The sequence below is a fragment of the Chrysoperla carnea genome, chromosome 2 (genome assembly GCF_905475395.1).
Source record: "Chrysoperla carnea chromosome 2, inChrCarn1.1, whole genome shotgun sequence".
NCBI lineage: Eukaryota > Metazoa > Arthropoda > Insecta > Neuroptera > Chrysopidae > Chrysoperla > Chrysoperla carnea.
The window spans coordinates 33,682,250-33,702,852 of NC_058338.1; the positions used below are offsets into that span (position 1 = coordinate 33,682,250).

Here is a 20,603-nt window from a genome sequence, read left to right on the forward strand (position 1 = left end):
ATGATTGATTATAATGAATATTTTCCAATTAAAATAAATCATTTAACAACAACTTCTTTTTTTTCTATTTCTTCAACTCTATGATAGTCCGAGAACAAGCCACTCATACATATATCATCTCATCCATTTTTTTCTCATATCTATAAATAAAATCTTAACTTAATTTTCATATACTATGAAACAGAGTTTGAAATTCGTCAATATTACGTGTGGCTAATAGACCGTAAACCCATAATTCAGTCAAAACTCTTTAATTATTTTTATCTAATTGTAGTAGCTTTAATATTGGCTCCGTGCGTGAGTTTTATTTCAGAGAGTTACCATAGTCACGACGCACTACTTTATTAATATGATTGTAGGGGTGGGTATATAAGCCTAAGTAGTATGTATGTTTTAAATTGAAAATTTAAATTTAATACTATTTTCTAACAAATTTAAATAAATAATTATGTTAATTTACATTTACAAAATATTATTTATGCAATTTCGTCTCTTATTTTCACAATGTAGCAAGTTTAATTAATTGTTATTTTTCAATAATTTTAATTTGACATTTACTATACTATTTACAATTGAAAATTAGTCGTTTTAAATAAAGAGAGTCACTTAAAACTAAAAACACGAGGGTTAAATCTGTATTATTACCAAACTTTAGAGAATTATACTGACGTTATACTTCATTCCAAACTCACGATCTATAAATTGACTACAAATACCCAATAGTTAAGGGAATGAATATTTCAAATCAATTTTTTCACAAGCCTTCTAAATCAATATTTATGAAAGCTTCTGAACGGAAATCTATTCGTGCTCTTCGTTGAGAAAGACGAGAAGAAAGAGAAATTTTTGTCGAACGTTGGTAATCTAGAAAAGTTGTTTCAAAAATATGGTACCTTGTTGAATATTGCAAACGTTTGTCAACATTATTAACACAGCAGCTAGCTGTTCCTGCTCTTTCCTTAATCTTACTATTTATTTATCTGGGATATACAAACTTTCGATATTTGCATTCATATATATTTAAAAATTTGTCAAACATTTTTCTTCTGTTTGACATTTTAATACGAATGGAATATTAGCAACGTTTAAATGAGTACGTATATAAAAAATCTTTACACAAGTAGTAAATAAATGGTGGAAACGCAGTTAACTTATGCAATATATCAATTATTAATATGGCTTATGCATTTATTTGCGCTTCCACCATATTAATTTAACAGTTTGAGAAATTCTATGTCTCTACCATCTAGTACACCGTATCTTTTTAGATTCCTCAATGTTTTATTTTGATGTGGTGATGAAAAAAAGCCATGGGGTGGGTCTTGTGCGATCCTTGAGGCCCACACCAATAACTTCACAATATAATAAAGAGTTACAAAAAAAACTCTACCGACTTGAATCGACTCGACTGAATGTTAAGAAATTCTTTTCAGAGCATATTTTCGTTTGTTTTGAAAATATTTTTCAGTTTTTTTACAGTTCCCAATTCATGTAACACAATATTATTAGACATTATAATATTTGATGAATTTCATATTCAGTGACGACATGTATAACATCAAACAGACAGACAACTCGTCTTGTTCATTGTCATAAATAAATACAAGTGTAATAATATATTATGATGACGATTGAAGAACAAATAAACAAAAAAAAAAAAAAAAAACATTTTCAAATGAACGTTTTAATAATAAAATAAATTTTATTGATTTCAAATATGTATTACATAAAATAGTTTTATTTTTCGATACATATACATAGTTTATGATCGATTTTTTAGTATTTTTACAAGAATAACTTTTAACACATTCAGTCCCATCCAAGCCGTATACAATAATAATATAATATACATTATAAGTGATTTACATCTTTAAAAGTGTACTTAATGTTGCTTCGTTCACCATTCAAAAAGGCGTGTCATCTATTTCAAATATAAGTATACAACATTATACAAACCAACAGTACCAACTTACATTCATACATGTGGATAAAACAGACACCATTATTATGTCTTTAAAATTTTGTATTCCTTGTGTAGATCTGTTATGTAACACTAGCAGTTACTCACCCGCTGGGAAATTTCAACGTTTAAAACAAATTCTTCCGCAATGCAGCATGCACTTCTCCAGCCTTGACTTATCTTCCATTTAATTCACAATTTCATGGTTTTAATTTTTGATGTGTAACGTCTTTTCGCTCGATTTATGTATATTTTTTTGTGGCAGTGATTTTTTAAAGAGGGACGTATATATGTAAACGGAAACTGGAATATTTTATTTCATTTATATTCAAATACAACATCTTGTGTGGCTGCAGTACAACAGCGTGTATGTGACGACATTGTAAATGTGTTAGTGTGCTGTCTCTTGAGTCTTGAGTTGCACAGTGAATTATTCCTTATTTTCCCTTATTATCCCCTAGTTCGTTTCCTTTAGGCGGTTTTTTGTTACTGTGTGCCAAATCAGTTCAACCGTTTATTAATATAATGCATAACATAATTAATATAATGCATTATTTATATGCGTTTCCATCATTTACTGAATTTAATATTTTGTGTTAAATTTTCTAATGTTCCACTCAAGTTCCTTACGTATTTAAATTGTAGGTGAAACGAACTTCGCCGAGTCATCTAGTAATTTATAAAAGCGTAAATAATGTCTTACTTACTTACTCTAAGGTATTTCAAAATGTTAGCTGTAGCCCAATTTTAACAAATTTTTTGTACTACGAATAAATGGATTATCTGGTTTTTGTAAGTATTCATCTGAATATCTGTATAGTTATTATGTAACATATATTTATTTGTTCCACCTCGTATTGTAAAAATCACACAAAATAACAAAGCACACAACCCATATAGCTTAGCACACAAGTAAAGTAAGTATATTGTACACATTTTATAAAATATTTTTCACTATTATTACAATAATAATAATAATAATAATAATAATATTGTAATAAAGTATCGTCATTATTTAAAATAGATGACAGTCTCAAGTACCTTATCAATGACTATAATCTAATATTATATATCACACCGTCAAATCACTCACTATTTTAAGAGATATTTCTCATGTATTGTACATGTAACAACTATACCTAACTATGTAAGATACATAAATAATAATATGGTACTTTTAATAAAATAATAACATACATTATATTATTATTATTATTACTCAAGTCATATATTGGAAATTTATTATTTCATTTTTTTTTTATTAATACCTTGTGTATAAAATTCATTTAGGATGATTTGGAGCATAGCCAGTGGTCTAAAATGACAAGTCAAAGTTTTATTCATATCCTAAAACAGTATCATGTTTAAAAACATCACAGATTGAATTTAATGTGATTAATTGTTTTGGTAGTGAATTTTTATCGAACGCTTAAAAATATTGATTCCCTGCCCGTCTGTCTGTCCGTAAGCACGATAACTCAAAATCGAAAAGAGATAATAAGTTGAAATTTTTATAGCGTGCTTAGGACGTAAATAGTGAAGTCGACTTGTAAATGAGCAACATAGGTCGAGTGGGTCTTGTGTCCATAGGACCCATCTTTTAAACCGTTAGAGATAGAACAATAAATGTAAATTACTCGATATGTATAACATAGCGTTAGTAAAATTATAGCCATTTAAGTATATCAGAATGCGATTCTTTCATAATTTCGATTTCGATAGAAACTTGTTATTAACCTCCGAACCAAAGAAAGGGCAGCTATAACTTTGACCGCAATGTGTGGTTGTCTGTCTGTGGCATCGTTGCGCCTAAATGGATGAGTCGATTTGAATTTTTTTTATTTCGTTTGAATGTAGGGTTTTCTTAGCTATGTTTCAAGTGGGAGTTTAGGGTTCCGCATCCGGAACAACTATAAAATAGGTGATGATCCCAAAAATCGATTCAGTTTGAAGAAGGCACTTAGGAAAAATATAATTTAAGTCCGAATTTATGATTCCGAACCTGAAAAACTCGGTTTTTTTTTTTAAATTTTGTACATTTCACTTGTTTTATCCTTAAATAATTAAATCATGAATCAGAATCATTTCCTATTACTCAAAAATCGTTTTTAGGTTCAATGTTATTACACCAAGATTTAAAATTACACCGGGTATACAAATAAATGATGATAGTCAATTGTTATCTTAAACTAGTTTTTGTTTAAAAGTGTATTTTATTATAAGAAGGGATCGTTTTTTTTGTTGATTTGCAACAAATATTTATTTATTAATAAAACGTTGACTTATGTGGTGTTATTGTTCGTACAACATTTAATGTATAATAGATAGGTCGATTTAGAGTAATCATTGACTTTAAACAGTCAATTTATTTAATGATGCCTTGCATGGTGAGTGAATGGTATATTTCACAGAATATGTATAAAAAATATGTGTGTAAGAATAAAGGATTGGGTCTGATATTATAAATGTATTCAAGAAAAATTCGTACCGCCGGAGCTACGTTAGCTAAACGAATTCCCTCAGATATTGAAAAAATAAAATATTTTTCTTAAAAATCGAATATTAAATTTTTAATTTCAAGTTAATTTATTTCGAATTCTAAGCGTCTGGAGAAAGCGTCTTTTTGCTTCTAACTGATCAAAAAATACAAAATTGTACTTTCCGTAAAAGAAACTAAAACTCACTCCCCCTCTCCCACTCCTTGTTTATCTGTCAATTATCAACGAACTTAATCTTTCAAATATCTAAACCTTTATACCAAATTTTATTCAAATCGGACGTAAATTGCGACCGCTAAAGAGTTTACAGATACATAAAAGCATATAGACACATACTTACATTACTACATACATACATACATATATAAATTTTTACGATGGTCATTTTTGACATCTACTAGGAAGGATCGATTCGCTAATAAGTTACATAAATAGACAAATTTGCTTAAAAAATCTATCTATAAATACATATTTTGTTAAAATGTATCCTCTTCAGAGCCCACAATAAAAATATTTAGCTACAATAAAAGACAATTTAATGGAGAGTGTTCTTAGATATGTTTCAAATGCGATTTTAGTGTTCCGTACCCGAAAAATTTGTCGAGGGATCTTTGTAAATTTCACTTGTTACAAATATATTTGGAATTGAAGTTTTTCTAGACTAGGTTTAAAATATTTTTAATGCATCAAGTTTTATGTTTTTGACTTTTAATGATATATTGAAATAAATTCGCGTTTAACAGAATAAATTAAAATTATTTCCGTAATTTCAATCTGTTGAGTCTAAAAACTTGATATATCATAGTAATAAACATAAAGTTAGTCATAATAATTGCAATAAAGTTAATAGTTTTGTCAATAATAATTTACTGAATTTAAGGTAGTTCAAGTAAAACAGCACTAGTGTATTTAAATTCTAAAATCAAATAGAAATGCACTATTACTCAACTCAAATAACGCTCATATTAAGAGTTAACAATTGAACAGTTTAGATAAAATTAGTGGGAGCCTATAACTTAGTAGAACTTCGTTGAAGTTTTCTCAAAAGCCCGAGAAATTTCTTATTTTAGGAATAGTCATTCCCACTCGTGAATAATAACCCAGTAAAATTAGCAATCAAAGTAATGTCTAAAAAAACATTTTCAAAAATTTCCTCGTATTATTGTTTTTAAAAAAACCAAATTTTTATTGTATTTTTTTACGAAACTTTTTTTTATTTCTTTGTATTAGTATAAATTTTATAATATAAAGCAAATTCTGCGGCTATCAATAAAACTAGGAACTAATTTCTGATGTTTTTGCTGACTTAAAAAGCCTAGAAAACTTCAACCATACAGCAACGTTGTTCAGCAATTACCTTTAATTGATATCCCTCGAAACACGATGATAAACTCATAGATCACCTTTTTCAACAAAGATCAGCTTTATAACCAAAACAATTTTTTTTTTTTGCACAATTGCATCACTGCTAAAAGCATACCTTTACCATTAAAAACAATAAATAATTAATTACTCTGTGTACTTTATGATGTTTATATAATTAATAAAATAATAACTAAAATTCAATTTAATTTTAATTTTAATACACGTTTTAATATGAATTCAATTTACTTTTGCAGCAATAAATATAAAGAATTTTTAAATATTTTATAATTTACACTGCACACAGTAAGTACTTATTTTATTAGCTTAGAACGTTTATTTTTAGTAAATAAACTTGTATGTATGTTTACTGTTACTGTAAAAACGTTAAATCAAATAAGATCTTGGTGATAAAACTTATAGTAAACTTTATTATTTTACTGTAATTGAAGAAACTATAATATTATAGAAGTTCCGATTAACTTTATTAAAGGATAGGTACATATCAACTATAATTTATCGTAATCATTGTAATCAGAAGGCTATTTTAACCGCCAAAAACAAAATATGCCGGAAAAAAAGACTCTAAACATTCACTAAATCTACGTAAATTTTCTTGGAATTTTTTGCATTATGTCAAAAATTTATAATAAACGGAGTCTTTGAGTAGCTTACCAACACTGAGCAAGTGGTGATGTTGAAAAGGTGGCACTTTTTCAGTTCGAGCTTTGATACATTTTAAATTTACAAAATTTCTGACAGGCAGACACACATATCGTTCAAATTTATAACATCCCTCTTTTTATACCATGTATATATAAAATATACATAGTATATTAAATTTCGTCCCAAGTTTGTAACGCTTAAAAATATTGGTGCTACGAAAAAAAATTTGGTATAGGTCTTCATAGAATCACCTAACTAGTCCATTTCCGTTTGTCTGTCTGTCTGTCCGCCTGTCCGTCTATCTGTTAACACGATAACTCAAAAATGAAAAGAGATATCAAGCTGAATATAGCGTACTCAGGACGTAAAAAGTGAGGTCGAGTTCGTAAATGAGAAATATAGATCAATTGGGTTTTGGGTCCGTGGGACTCATCTTGTATACCGTTAGAGAATATAAGTTCCTAATAAAAAAATAAACAACTTTTGTTTAAAACATTTTTTACCCACGAGGGTAAATTAATAAGGGTAACAAACTTCGAAAATTTTGAATTTTTAAATTTTTTGTTTATGCATTTTGGAGAGAGATGTTTTGACATAAGCCTCGATTTCTTGAAGAAGATGCAAATCCAGAAAAACCTTCACAATGTATACGAAATTGTTTTGTTTTCCTCTTGAAAAGTAGGTGGTATTTTATAATAAGGAATGTATAACGTGGTATATAATGTAGTGTTCATTGACTCGACTAAAACCATAGATAAGTTGACAATAAATTATTTTAGAAGTAGAACCCAACAAAACAATTACGAAAACCTAATATTATGTGGTTGATTATCTATTACATTTAATTGAGGTCGTGGTGACGATGGCGGTCATGTAATTGTGGCACGGCATCAGTTTATTCAATAATATGTAGTATATTGATATAAATGCTACTAGCTATTATCTCTCTGGAGGTAGGTAAACTCCACTCACTGACTGAGCTGAGGTTAAAGTTAGCTGCTACAATACAATACTTACGTACTTACTTTAATACTTACGTACAACTTGCATGCATACATATGTGTGGTCATGCATGAATAAATATGATGAAACGCACGTGCCACAAAGTACCAAATGATGTGATGGATGCTGTATTCATTTCACCCACCAACTAACTAAATGTTAGACCTCTTAACAATATAATAGATCATCTCCTGTATTATTTTTATATATGAAAACGCGTGCATCTCAAATTTAATAAAATATTGTCTAGATATATAAAATTATTCTATTATTAACTGACAACGCACAGCCTAAATCATTCACAATAGAAACTTATCTTAGAAGTTTACGAAGTAGTCGCATAAACGAAGCAATGAAATTCGAAAAAATTGAACAGTAAGTCGAATTTGAATGCGGTCTTCGGCATTCGATTCGTTAGAGAGTCAGGAAATTTTTTAACCTAAATTGATTTATATGAAATTAAGGAAATTAAATTGTGCAATAGGCATAAATAAAATGCATTTCATAATTGCATTTTAAATTAACCGTAGATATACTAAATTTGCAATTCGCTTAATAGCGATGAAAATGATTTCAAACTTGTAACTCGGGAGGTTTTTTGGGTTCGCTGAACACCTCCGAGGTACATGGTGCCCTAGGGTAAATGGTACCCCCTCGTCTCTTGGAGTTTTCGAGAAATTCGTTATATAATTAATCCAAACTCGATACTCGGGGAGTTTTTAGGGGCGCTGAGGATGAATATCGCGTCAGAATTGATCTCCGAGATATCTGGTGTCCTGGGTACCTGGGGTGCCCTGGATATCCCGAGCACCAGCTATCTTGTGCCCGATTTGGTCTCTGGTGTGCCATATAGGAACACACATAAATAGCTGATAAACACATTAATACTCCTTTGCGTAGCTCAGTCGGGTAAAAATGAAGACTTACTGTTACTTCTTGCACTTTTTATATTTGTCTAAGCAAAAACACAAACTATAATTTGACACACCTTTTAAAAAAGTTAAAAAATTAGCATAAATCATTTAATCATTGATTTAATAATAACACAGTGGATCATCTTCACTGATTAATTTATAGTAGTTAATTATATATTAATCTATTTCTGGTATTTTAACATCATACATCACTAATATATTAAATCATACAGCTCAACATGCAAACAAACTTCATCATGATCATGTCATTGAAAAATTTTTAAGGTATGGCACGACAAAAACTGTGTACTTGTACGAACATGTACAATGTATGATTTATTGGTTAAATGTACCCCTGCGGCTTTGTTCGTGAAGACTTCGCTCGTAAATAACAGAGTAATTAACTACTGTTAAAGAAAGAAAACAGAATATTGGAAAAAATTATCGAAATACATGACAAAATTATAGGTTGTTAAGGCTATTATATAATCCTTTCTCTATAAACGAGATTGTTAAGTATTATTGAAAAAATATCAGAAGATCTGTTGAGAAATCGTCAGTATCCTTTTTTCCATTGAAAGTTTTGGCAACTCGCAAAAAAAGTTGTATTTTTTATTGGTTAAATCGGAATAGCTTAAAATTTAATACAGTAAGCTTGTCGTTCGAAAGTAAGGGGTAGTCTGCATCAAATCCGATAGATCCGATTTTTTGCAGACTTATTAATGATGTTGGTCTAATGAATAATCCAAGTTTGTGACTTCGAGCGTTGAACACAACTTTAATGATAAATGATAAATGAAATGATTTATCTCGAAAAGTATTGGGTCTACAGAATCCTTTCTCGTCTCATATTGTAGCAAATTTAGTCTATTTTAAAAACGTTCGGACAAGGTTTTATCAAAAAATTATTTCTTTAGGGTTATAGTCGCCAAAATCCGAAATATTCTAGCATTTTTTGATTTTTGACAAGGTCCGTTCGACGCTCGAAGTCACAAACTTGGATTATTCATTGGAATAACATTATAAACAAGTATGATTAAAATCAGAACTACCGGATTTGATGCAGACTGCAATGTATAAAGTTACTGTAATAATTAAACAATAAAATACTTTTCTATAATTTACAAAAAAAAATCGACAATTGATTTTATTCACGACAGCGATATACAATTATCTCATAATTTTACGAGATGATGCTACTACATAAATATTATGTTTTGTTGCGTTTTCCGCATTTCTGTAGGGATGTCTCCAATCTTATTATATTTCTTATGTTAACTACTATTAGTATACAAATTTTATATCAAAATCGCTAGAGCCGATCCGATCAATATATATAAGGCGCGATATAATTACTTGCTACCTGCAATTTGTACCTCTTTACGGCCCTGGTTTTGTGCATGGTTATTTGGACATATTGACTGCGTCATTTGTGATTTTCCCATAGGTATAGAAATGAGTAGAAATTGTCACTCAATTTTAGGTTAGTCTTGATAAGTTAAATTAATAAAAACGTTTAAAAAAAAAATTGTGTAGTAAAATTTGATTTATTTCTGTTTAATTCAAAACTAATTTATATATCAGAGTTGTTTCTATTACATAATGATTAAAGTTATATATTTATAAATAAAAAAAACCTAACATAAATTTTGAGTTCAATGTATCAATAAATTTTAAAAGCAAAATGTCACATATTTTTTTTAGATTTCCATTAATAAATTGACATAATTATTTATTTGGTGACATAAATATAATTTCAAAATTTAAAAATGTTAGACCATTATTGGAGCTATTGTATTTTTTAAAGGTATCTCTGACATTTGGAACTATTTCTTTTGTAGAGTCTTCATTAAATTTAAATTAAAGTTCTAAGGTGTGTAGTTTTATGTATATGTATGAAGAATTTATAATAATTTATATAAACATTATTGTGTTGTATTCATTATTCATATAAATAAATAAATAAATAATGACCCTCCTTCCAGGTGTAACTTCATTTCATTTAATTATTAATGAATTGTTTTTACTACTTAAGTAAATAAATTATAAATTGAACAGATTTATTTTTTATTATCGTTTGATATGATTTTATTAAGAAGTCCCTACAGTTTATTATCACTTTTTAGAATCCAAATATGCTTGTACAATAAAGCTGTGTTTACAGCTTTATTGTGACAGTAAAACTGCACTTACACGGATTTCGAAAATTCGCATATGAATCAATACTATTTAACGATAGGTATAATATGGACTAGGTATGCTAGGGTTTATTCTGGCAGCAATATTTTTTGCTTTATTTTTTCTTTTTTATTAGTGTGACAGATATTTTGGTCAAGTTTTGAGCTATCATACCGAGATATTTCGAAAGTAGAATTTAAAATTCATTGTAGTGCTTTACCTACATAAAGCAGTGTAAAAAATTGATCTAAATTCATACCAATATCAAACGAAAAGTCTGAACAGAAAAGGTTCAAAATTTTTATGTTTGGCTTGCAATAAAGATATAAACTTTTTTAATGGATTCTTATCAAACTCTTAGTGCAACTAAAAGTTTGCCTTGGTTGTAAAAAGTAAGAAATGAAAAGCAAAATGAGTGTACTGTGTTAAGAAACTTACATGTGTCTCTCTGATTCCTAAATTTAAGTCAACATTAACTAAAATGGCAAATTATTCTAAATATGATAAATAAATCGTGCAAACTATTATTAATTATACAAATGATATTCAAAAATTAAAATAATATTATTAGTTTAATAATTGTCATTTAAGAATATTTTCAAATGTATATATATTATTATAATTTATACAAATTATATAGTTTAAAATAAAATATTCAGAATCAAGTATTTGTTTTTCATTTGATATTATTATTGTTATTATTGTTAATGGTATATGAATAAAATATTTTATCTATTTAAAATTATTAAAATAATATCAATTACCACGAATTAAAATATATTACATATTTTAAATAATTCTAGAAATTATTATTAGTACTAGCGTGATACCCACCCGCTTCGCTGGGTTTAAAGACCACAGTGTTATAGCCTCCAACTCTTTTACTTTCACTTATCCCCTTTTCATAACACAGAAATAATGATAGGGATTGTTTTACACAGGTAAAATATATGTACGGTTTTTCTTTTGATTTAATGTAAAATAGTCATAATTCATTGAGTATATCAGAAAAGATGGCCATGAAATTTTTATATTGACTATTTTTACAGAAATCTGTAATTTAGGGTAATGTTAGGGTAATTTAATTTAATTTTGTATTTATTTTTTTATTTTTTTAATATATCTTTATAAATTATAGCTCATGTGTTATTCTGATGTATGAGCTATATTATTATTAAGTTTCATTCAAATCCATTCATTAATTTTGGTATAATAAACACGTGTCCAGAAACGGCCACTTTAAATACAGACTTTACAATTTTGCAAAATAATTTGTTTTCTCTACGTTTATGTATTTAAAATTTTTTTGGTTTTTGTTTACAGAAATAGCAAAAGTACGAGCAAGTTTATTTCAAATAAATGGTATAAAGAAAGAACCATTGGTATTACCAGAAGCAGATGGAGCAGTCACAACACTCACAGAAAAAGTATATGTGCCAGTTAAAGAACATCCAGATGTAAGTATTTATTAATATTCGATATTGAAACTAAAACTAATTTCGAAAATAAATGTTACCAAAAACACTTTTATGTTAAAATATCTTTTTAGTATCTCTTGAAAACTTCAAATGTTACTTGCGCGATATTGTTAAGCGACGATTTATTATTCATATAGCGTGCTTCCTTTCCAACAGCTGCCAAAAAATTACTAAAAGTAGGATTTATTTTAATAGCTAGATAGAATGCTTCTTAGTTGGAGATTACAATATCTTTTTAAGTAAAATTACCTGTTAATTAATTTATAAACTTCTCAAAATAATGCAAACTTTTACCGGTTGCTACACTACCGAACGGTTGCAATACAAATTTTGAATTTTAATTGTTACTTTTAATTAATAATGTAATTTGTAATTAAGATACGTTGTAATACTGGCTTGCTTGTTTATCTAGTCAAGTAGTAACGACATCATTGTACTCTTGTAATTTTCCAAAATCTACCAAAAATAAACATTGTTTGTACTTAACCTCTTATAGTTGATAAAAATTTGATAATAATAATACAATGTTTACTTACACTTGACAATTTTATTTATCTATTAAGTGTTCTAAATTGATAATACATTACACAATATAGCTACTACTTGTATACAAAGTTGTTAATAACGGATTTCCGTGTTGTTCACCTGTGTGTGTTTATAGATTATATAAATATCAACTTGTATATGTTTTTTACAAGATGTTACAGAAACAGTAACATATACAATATTTAATTGATTTATAGCACCAATCTCTTCCACAAAATCAAATCTTATTACAGTTCTCCTAAGTGAAATGAAATAAAAAATATTAGACTACTTTAAAGCCAATCAAATTATTACGATAATATAATGTAGTTACAATTATTGCTATTTTTGAAGTCGGTGTCAGCCAAAATAATGTATGTATGGTATTAATTACTTATATTTTGTATGGTATTACCATGGATATATACTATAATTACTACATACATGGGTATAACACCTGTAGTAAACAGTACATTGAACAGTCATTTTTAAACAGTATTTATATTTTTTACTATGTTATAACGGTGTAAACAATGAATTAAAAATATTAAAAAAAAAAAATACATGAATATTCCTTATTGATAGAACTGTTTAAAAAACCCTACATAATTTTTTACCTGGGTTGCGAAATTAGAATATTCCGATTACACTCTGTACATTTAATAACTTAACTTACATATTTATGTACTAATCAAACCTTTACTCTATATAAACATATAACGAAGTATGTAATCACAAGACATACATAAACCGTATGTAATTTATATTCTTACAATTTCTGTTCTTATCATTATCAAATTGTAAATATTTTAAGTATGTTGTGATTTTTTATTTGTTATAAATATTTAATGTATTTTATAAAGCACTTTGCCCTTAATTTACAACTCATCTGTCTAGAGCACCGTTTTACGATTTGTCAACATTGTGAATTTTTTAATTATTCCCAGAAATTTTTTATGAATATTTCGCTCACATATTTATAGTTTCGATAACTATAGATTTAATAGTGTAACAGGGTGTCGATTCTGAAAATCTGAATAATCTTTTAATTTCACAATAAAGCTACTATAAAGTTTTTTTTTTTTTGAAAGTTTTTAGTATAGGTGTTCAGATTAGTTTACGTCCATATAGGAATTGTTCAAAATAATCAAAAAACACACTTATATTTAATAAAGCTTTAAATATGAGATATTTTGCACAAAATTATAGGACTGTCGGGAGAAGACGTAAAAAATTGGTGCTTCTTCAAAAATTTAGAATGGGTATATGGCATTTTCAATTAAAACATATTTACGTTTTCAGAAACTTCAATAATTTCTCTAAAAGATTATGCGCCATCGGGTCCTTTACTACACTTTTAAAAGAATACAACGATATTATTTTAGTTAAAAATCAGAACACGGACCACGCACTACACTAACACACAGGTCAATATTTAAAATTGCAAAAAAGCAAGTTTGATTGTATATATATTTTTTTTACTATATGTATGCCATACGCAAAAATAACTGTATATATGTTTGATAGCAATCTTTTTGTTACAAATTTTTAAGTAATAAGGTTCAACTGCACAATTTATAATCATTTCTTGCAATAATAATTTGTCAAATATCCAACTTCATCAATAATAATATAATATTAACAATTTGACATTGTTGTTGCTCTATATATCAATTATATTATCCATTACAATAATAGTTGTGCACTAAAGAGAATCAAAATTGAACCAATCTGAACATTCAACTGTCAAAAATGTTTTCTTTTATACAAAAACTAATCAAATTTAAGAGACACGAAAGCACTTGGCGCTTTCAACATTGAAGCCTTTTTATACCATGTATATATGAAATGTACATAGTATATTAAGTTTAGTCCCAAGTTTGTAACGCTTAAAAATATTGATACTACCAACAAAATTTTGGTATAGGTGTTCATAGAATCATCTAATTAGTCCATTTCCGGTTGTCTCTTCGTCTGTCTGTCCGTAAACACGATACCTCAAAAACGGAAAGAGATTTCAAGCTGAACGTAAAAAGTGAGGTCAAGTTCGTATATGAGCAACATAGGTCAATTGGGTCTTGGATCCGTAGGATCCATCTTGTAAACCGTTAGAGATAGAACAAAAGTTTAAATGTAAAAAATGTTCTTTATAAAGAAATAAACAACTTTTGTTTGAAACATTTTTTTTTTGTAAACATCACTGTTTACCCACGAGGACGCTAATTAGGTGCAAATTTTATAGTATAATTTAATATGGGAATATCAGTTATGTGTGTGTGGCTATTTAAGAGTGGATATCTTTCTTTATTTCCGTGACGTCAAAAAACAAACGATTGCGTCATCAACACTCGCTTTACATGGTATTTCAACAATTAACCCAGTCAATTGTTTGTTTTCACTTGTTTATTTTCTATCATCTTAATAGACCGCGTTTAAAGTGAATGTAAACCTACAGTATTGTAAATTTTTTTTTTATTTCCACGGACTAGTTTTGGAGAAATCTACGAAAACATATCATCCATCTACTATTTTCCCATAAGACTAATGTTAAATATGCCTACTTTTGAAGAAGAAGTTTTTTATTTATTTAAATAATCAGGCAACCCCTCCTAAAATTTTCAGAAATGATTTGGACTTAATCCAAATTCATATAAAAAAAATCAAGCTTTTTATCCAAAATTACCCTGGCGCTTTAAAGAAGTATTCGTTCAAAAAGATGTAATTACCATATATCTTAATAATATTATCTGCATAATTTTAAAATTTCAGGGAATTAAATTGCTTAAGATAATTTATAATTTTTGAATGTTGGTGTACTTGTGAATAAAATGATATATATATTTTTTCTATGTAAAAGTGAGTGACTTGTTGCATGTAAGAGGTGTATTTTTTTACAATGTTATATCCTATACCTAATAACTACTATGTGACTACTGCTCTTATTTGATAAAAATATTTTTTAATCGAACTATGTTATTAAAACCTACATTCATTTTACATTTAATTCACTTAAATTCAATTAAAGTTTGTTCTCCTTCTCTGTTATATCTTATGAGAAAAGTTTCAATCAATTTTAAAGGAGTGGCGAACTTGACAGTACCTAGACGAAAATTAGTGTGATTGAGAACTCTGAGATTTGAGATTTCTGAACTTTCTGTATATAAGTATAAAAATAGAGTTATTATCAAAGTACGTATTATAAAAAAGGAAACTCAGGAAGGAACGCCATCCCTACTTATCCTAAACAAAATATAGCAAAACGATGTGGTTTAAATTTGTTAACTACTGCATATGCCATAAATTTTTAGGACAGTTAGAAAAACTTTGAGAGTGGCACAACATTTCTTCGCACCTTAAAAATGGTGTTCAAAATACTACCTTGGTTCTTGGTTTAAAATAAAAAAATAAACTTTTGTAACCAGTGTGCTATGGAATGTAAAAACTGGACAAATTGATAATTTAATAGTATTATGTATTCAAATATTTTAATAAACTTGCAATAATTTTGAGTTAAAACCAAAATAATGAAAAAATTTAAAATGCGAATTTTGTCATGAAAATCGGTATATGGGTATAAAAAAATATTCTAACCACCTCGATATCTCTAACCATCTATGACGCTAGGCAAAATTGTAAGAGTCGGTCCTATTTACCAGTTTATAGTAGGCTGAGTTTAAAGTCCTGATTTCGGCTAAGTATCTTGAAAATGTGACCTACCATCTTGTATGACAGTGAATTTCAAATTGGTATTCCTATAAATAACGACTCATGTCTTCATCTTAAATTCGACACCCTGTATAAGTATAATATATGTGTAGCTTAGATCGCCCGTTGCTTGAAAACTACTCGTTAAAAATTGTTGTGGCCCTGAAAGCTTTTGATCAGAATGATCCAAAGAACATTTTAGTGTGGGTTACAAAAAGTTTCACAGAAAGCCATTTTCTTATCTAATTATGCGGAGTTCTTTATTGTTACTCAACTCTTGTGAATTACTAGAGACGTATGTCAAAAATTTGCACACATGGAACAAACTTGACAGCATTCTTTAAAATATTTAAAATTAAATGTGTATTTAAAAAAATATAAAGTTCTTAAATATAATATCATATATACCTACAACTACCTATGATGGAACACAGTAAGTTAGCAAATAAACATAGCTGTAAATATAAAAACCAGTACACCAAGAAACAAACAATTCTACCATGTTTGTTCGTTTGTTTGTTGAGCTTGTTTGTCACACACACATACAGATATTACTGATACTGGTACTGGTACTCCTGTTTCACATACAAAACCAGATCACAAAAATGTCAAGCATGTATTGTAATTTAAATGATTTACAAAATTCCGTAGGATTGTTTATTTATTATCTTTTTTGAAAATAATTTTGTTTTGTCGAAATAAAGAATCCAAACTTTACTCTTTTTTGATTGTAGCCCTACCTTTCTGAATATTTTTGTAAGTGTCCTAGATTTTGTGATGCAGAAATCATCACCCAACCATAGCGAACTTTATGATAAAACATTTATCATTAAAGTTTTAGTTCCCTAGCTTCGAACTACAACAAAATATGGAAATCTGCGGTTCTTATTAAGCCATGAGTAAAGTAGAATTCGCTTAAGCTTGAAACATTCCCTGTTTGTCTGTGGAATTGTATCTCTCAAAACAAAATATCAATATAAATATCAATTTTTGTTTCCTACTTGTGTAAGAATCTAATAAAAGATAAAAATAATAGTCGATTATTTTGACCCACTGAGGTGTACATGCGAATGTATTCCCCAGTTATTTCCAAAGGTTCTAGTTTTTTTATCTACAAAATGTTTTTTTTTAAATAACTGGACGATAAAAAAAAAGAGCAATAAGACAATTATTGTGTACACAGAAGTACTTTATGCTTGTTATTACAAAATTATAATTTATCATTGGGGCACAAGTACACAAACCTACAATAAGATACCTGATACGTTATTACTACAACTCCACTGCAAGTCTGTACTGCAACATATTCTTTAACGTATATTATTAACTTCCGTCATTCGTAACATATTTTACTTTTCATTTATTATTTATATATCAATTATTATATGTTTTTATCCTTTTTTATTTAAATTATTTATTTATCAATCAATTTATTTTGTTTTTAATTCATAGAAGTAATTTTCTGATCAATCTTATACATTAATAAATTGCAATTTGTACTAAATGTAATGTAATTTCTAGAACATTCGGTCATTAAGTTTTACAAAATATCTTAAAGGACGAGGCACAAACCGTATAGCATACATAATCTATTACATATTTATAATGATTTTGAACTTTGGATAAATTTTGAATTTTCGAGACCGGCTCAAAGAGAACATTCCTAGGTGAATTGTCTGAATTTTTGAAATATGTTGTAGTTTGAAACATTCTGAGCAAATGCCTTAATGGCTTAATGGTTAATCAGAAAAAATTTCCCTGGAAAAAATGTAAAAAAAATTGAAGGTTTGATAAAAACTCAACTGGGACATTTTTGTTGTTTTGTATCCATTTTAGAAAAAATCTAAATTAAAAACATGGTGTACCTTATAATGTTTGTTGAATACATTTATAAGTTTTAAAATACTTCTAATATTACAAATTACTTATAATTAGAATTAATTAATTGCAATTTATTAGCAATAAATCATCTTACGATTACAATTACAGTAAATTTTAAAATTATTCTCTGTTATATTACTTAGCTTTTTTATCTAAAATCTTTTATAGAGAAAAACATTTTTTGATTGAAATAATTTATCAACTTGCTAAAAGAGGTTTGTTATTTAAGTAAAAATGAACTTTTCTCCTCCAACTTTATTTTGGACACGACACGTAATTAAGAAAGATATCCACTCTTAGATAGTCACACATTCATAACTCATATTCCCATGTAATACATACTAAAAAATTTGCATCTAATTTGCGCCCTCGTGGGTAAACAGGCATGTTTACAAAAAAATATTTCAAACAAAAGTTGTTGATTTTTTTATAAGGAGCATTTTTTACATTTAAACTTTTTTTCTATCTCTAACGGTTTATGAGATGGGTCCTACGGATTCAAGCCCCAATTGACGTATGTTGCTCATTTACGAACTCCGCCTCACTTTTTCGTCCTGAGCACGCTATAAAGTTCAACTTGATATCTTTTTTCGTTTTTGAGTTATCGTATGACAGACGGACAGACGACAGACATACAGACATACAGGCAGACAATCGGAAATGGACTAATTAGAGGATTTTATGAACACCTATACCATCAATATTTTTAACTGTTACAAACTTGGGACTAAACTTAGTATACCTTGATATATTTCATATACATGGTATAAAAAGACTTAGAAAACCTTATGAAAAAGTATTTTTTGATAGGATGAAGATAGATTCTCCGTTGTGCTTAAATGTTGAAAAAGTATCTTGAATGCTACGTTTTGCTATAGTACTTTTCTTTCTCTGAATTGGAAATTGCTATCTCAAAAACATGTAGGAATGTAGGAAATGATCCAAATTACTACGTTTGATGTACCTAATGAAGCATTTATGATTTATCTGTCTTTAGCAGCCTTGAGGAGCTATAGAACATTGAAAATCCTTTCAATACAAATGAATTTTAAATAATATTCTCCACAAAAAAATGAAACATAAAAATATAATATTTAATTTAAAAATAAAATAATATAGTAATATTAAATTTGAAAATAAAATAGCGTCGTCCATTATTATAAGTACAAGAACTATTGTTTTAATCGTAATTTAAATATGACCGGTTGTCAAGTATTTTAAACGTGATTTGCACACTGATCACATATTATTAATAATATTATGATGTCATTTGTCAATTTGAACTTATACAACAACAAAAAACTATCCAAGTGTGTATCAATCAAACATTATACATGGTTCAACAATATTTAGAGAAACTTTTTTTTCTTAAATATACCATTAAATCTCTCTACAAGCTCTGAAATGAAAAATGGACATTTAATACTTTCCTGAGATGAGTACCAATTATATACAACTCATTTTAATGGGTAAACTCTTATGTCCAATGGGTAGAATTCTCATAAATTTAGAAATCCGATATCATATTTCCATTTGACAAATCTCAAAACAATGTCATGACTACATTTTCTTTAATTTTCGTTCAAATATTTGAAATGATATCGTAAAAATTATTTTGATGTATGTGTTCACCTAATAAAACAGATTATTTATGGAATGTAAACAATAAGTGCCTATGACGGAGACCATCTTAAATCGGTTAAATCGTCCATAGAACAATGTATGAAACTAAATTTGGTGGTATAAATATAAAAGTGTTAAAAAGTGAGTCAAATTTAAGTATATCGAAATAATTCTTACATCAGTTTTTTAGTTTCTCTTTTTACTAATAATTTAGTCAGAATCTTCCACATCATTCACGCAAAAAAAATTTTTTACTAATATGTTTAATATATTTTTCTTTGTACCAAAACTCTACGTATATTCAAGATAAACGCTTTGGGGGAGATGAAAAATAATTAATTGATTCTCTAAGTGGGCGTTAGACGAAATAAGTTTGAGAACGTCTGCTCTAGGCGAATAATAGAAGTATTTCCGAGGAACTTCTAGGCAAAACAAACGCAGGAAAGAGAAAATTGAAATGAAATCGCTGAACACTTTGTTATATTAAGAGTGCCCCACTTTGTTATGGCAAAAGAAGGCACTGTAGCTTGTGTTCCATCACTGTTCGCAATGGCTACGATAATTTTCGAGGAGATCTTATTCTACAGCCGAGAGTGACTTACATCAACTTAAATCAAAATATCGATATAATTTCAATTCTCTAGAACTTTAATCTTAATTAAAAATCCAAACATTAAAAACCAGAAGTTACCGCAATATTATAAAGAGTTGTTGATTTTCAAGCTACATGCAATGAATAAAATTTTACATTGTGAAGTTTAATTATATTCTTTGATTTTATCTTTTTTAAATATATCCGTTGGCTATTTAT

General features: G+C 27.9%; 1 protein-coding gene across 2 annotated transcripts in view; it reads left to right on the forward strand.

The window, feature by feature from the left end:
• Positions 1 to 20,603, forward strand: part of LOC123293427 (protein held out wings) — a 278,973-nt gene that overhangs the window by 241,757 nt on the left and 16,613 nt on the right. For both annotated transcript variants that reach the window (XM_044874247.1, XM_044874246.1), the window contains exon 2: positions 11,904 to 12,037. In XM_044874247.1, coding sequence (XP_044730182.1) covers positions 11,904 to 12,037 — 134 coding nt within the window. The remainder of the gene's footprint in view (positions 1 to 11,903; positions 12,038 to 20,603) is intronic.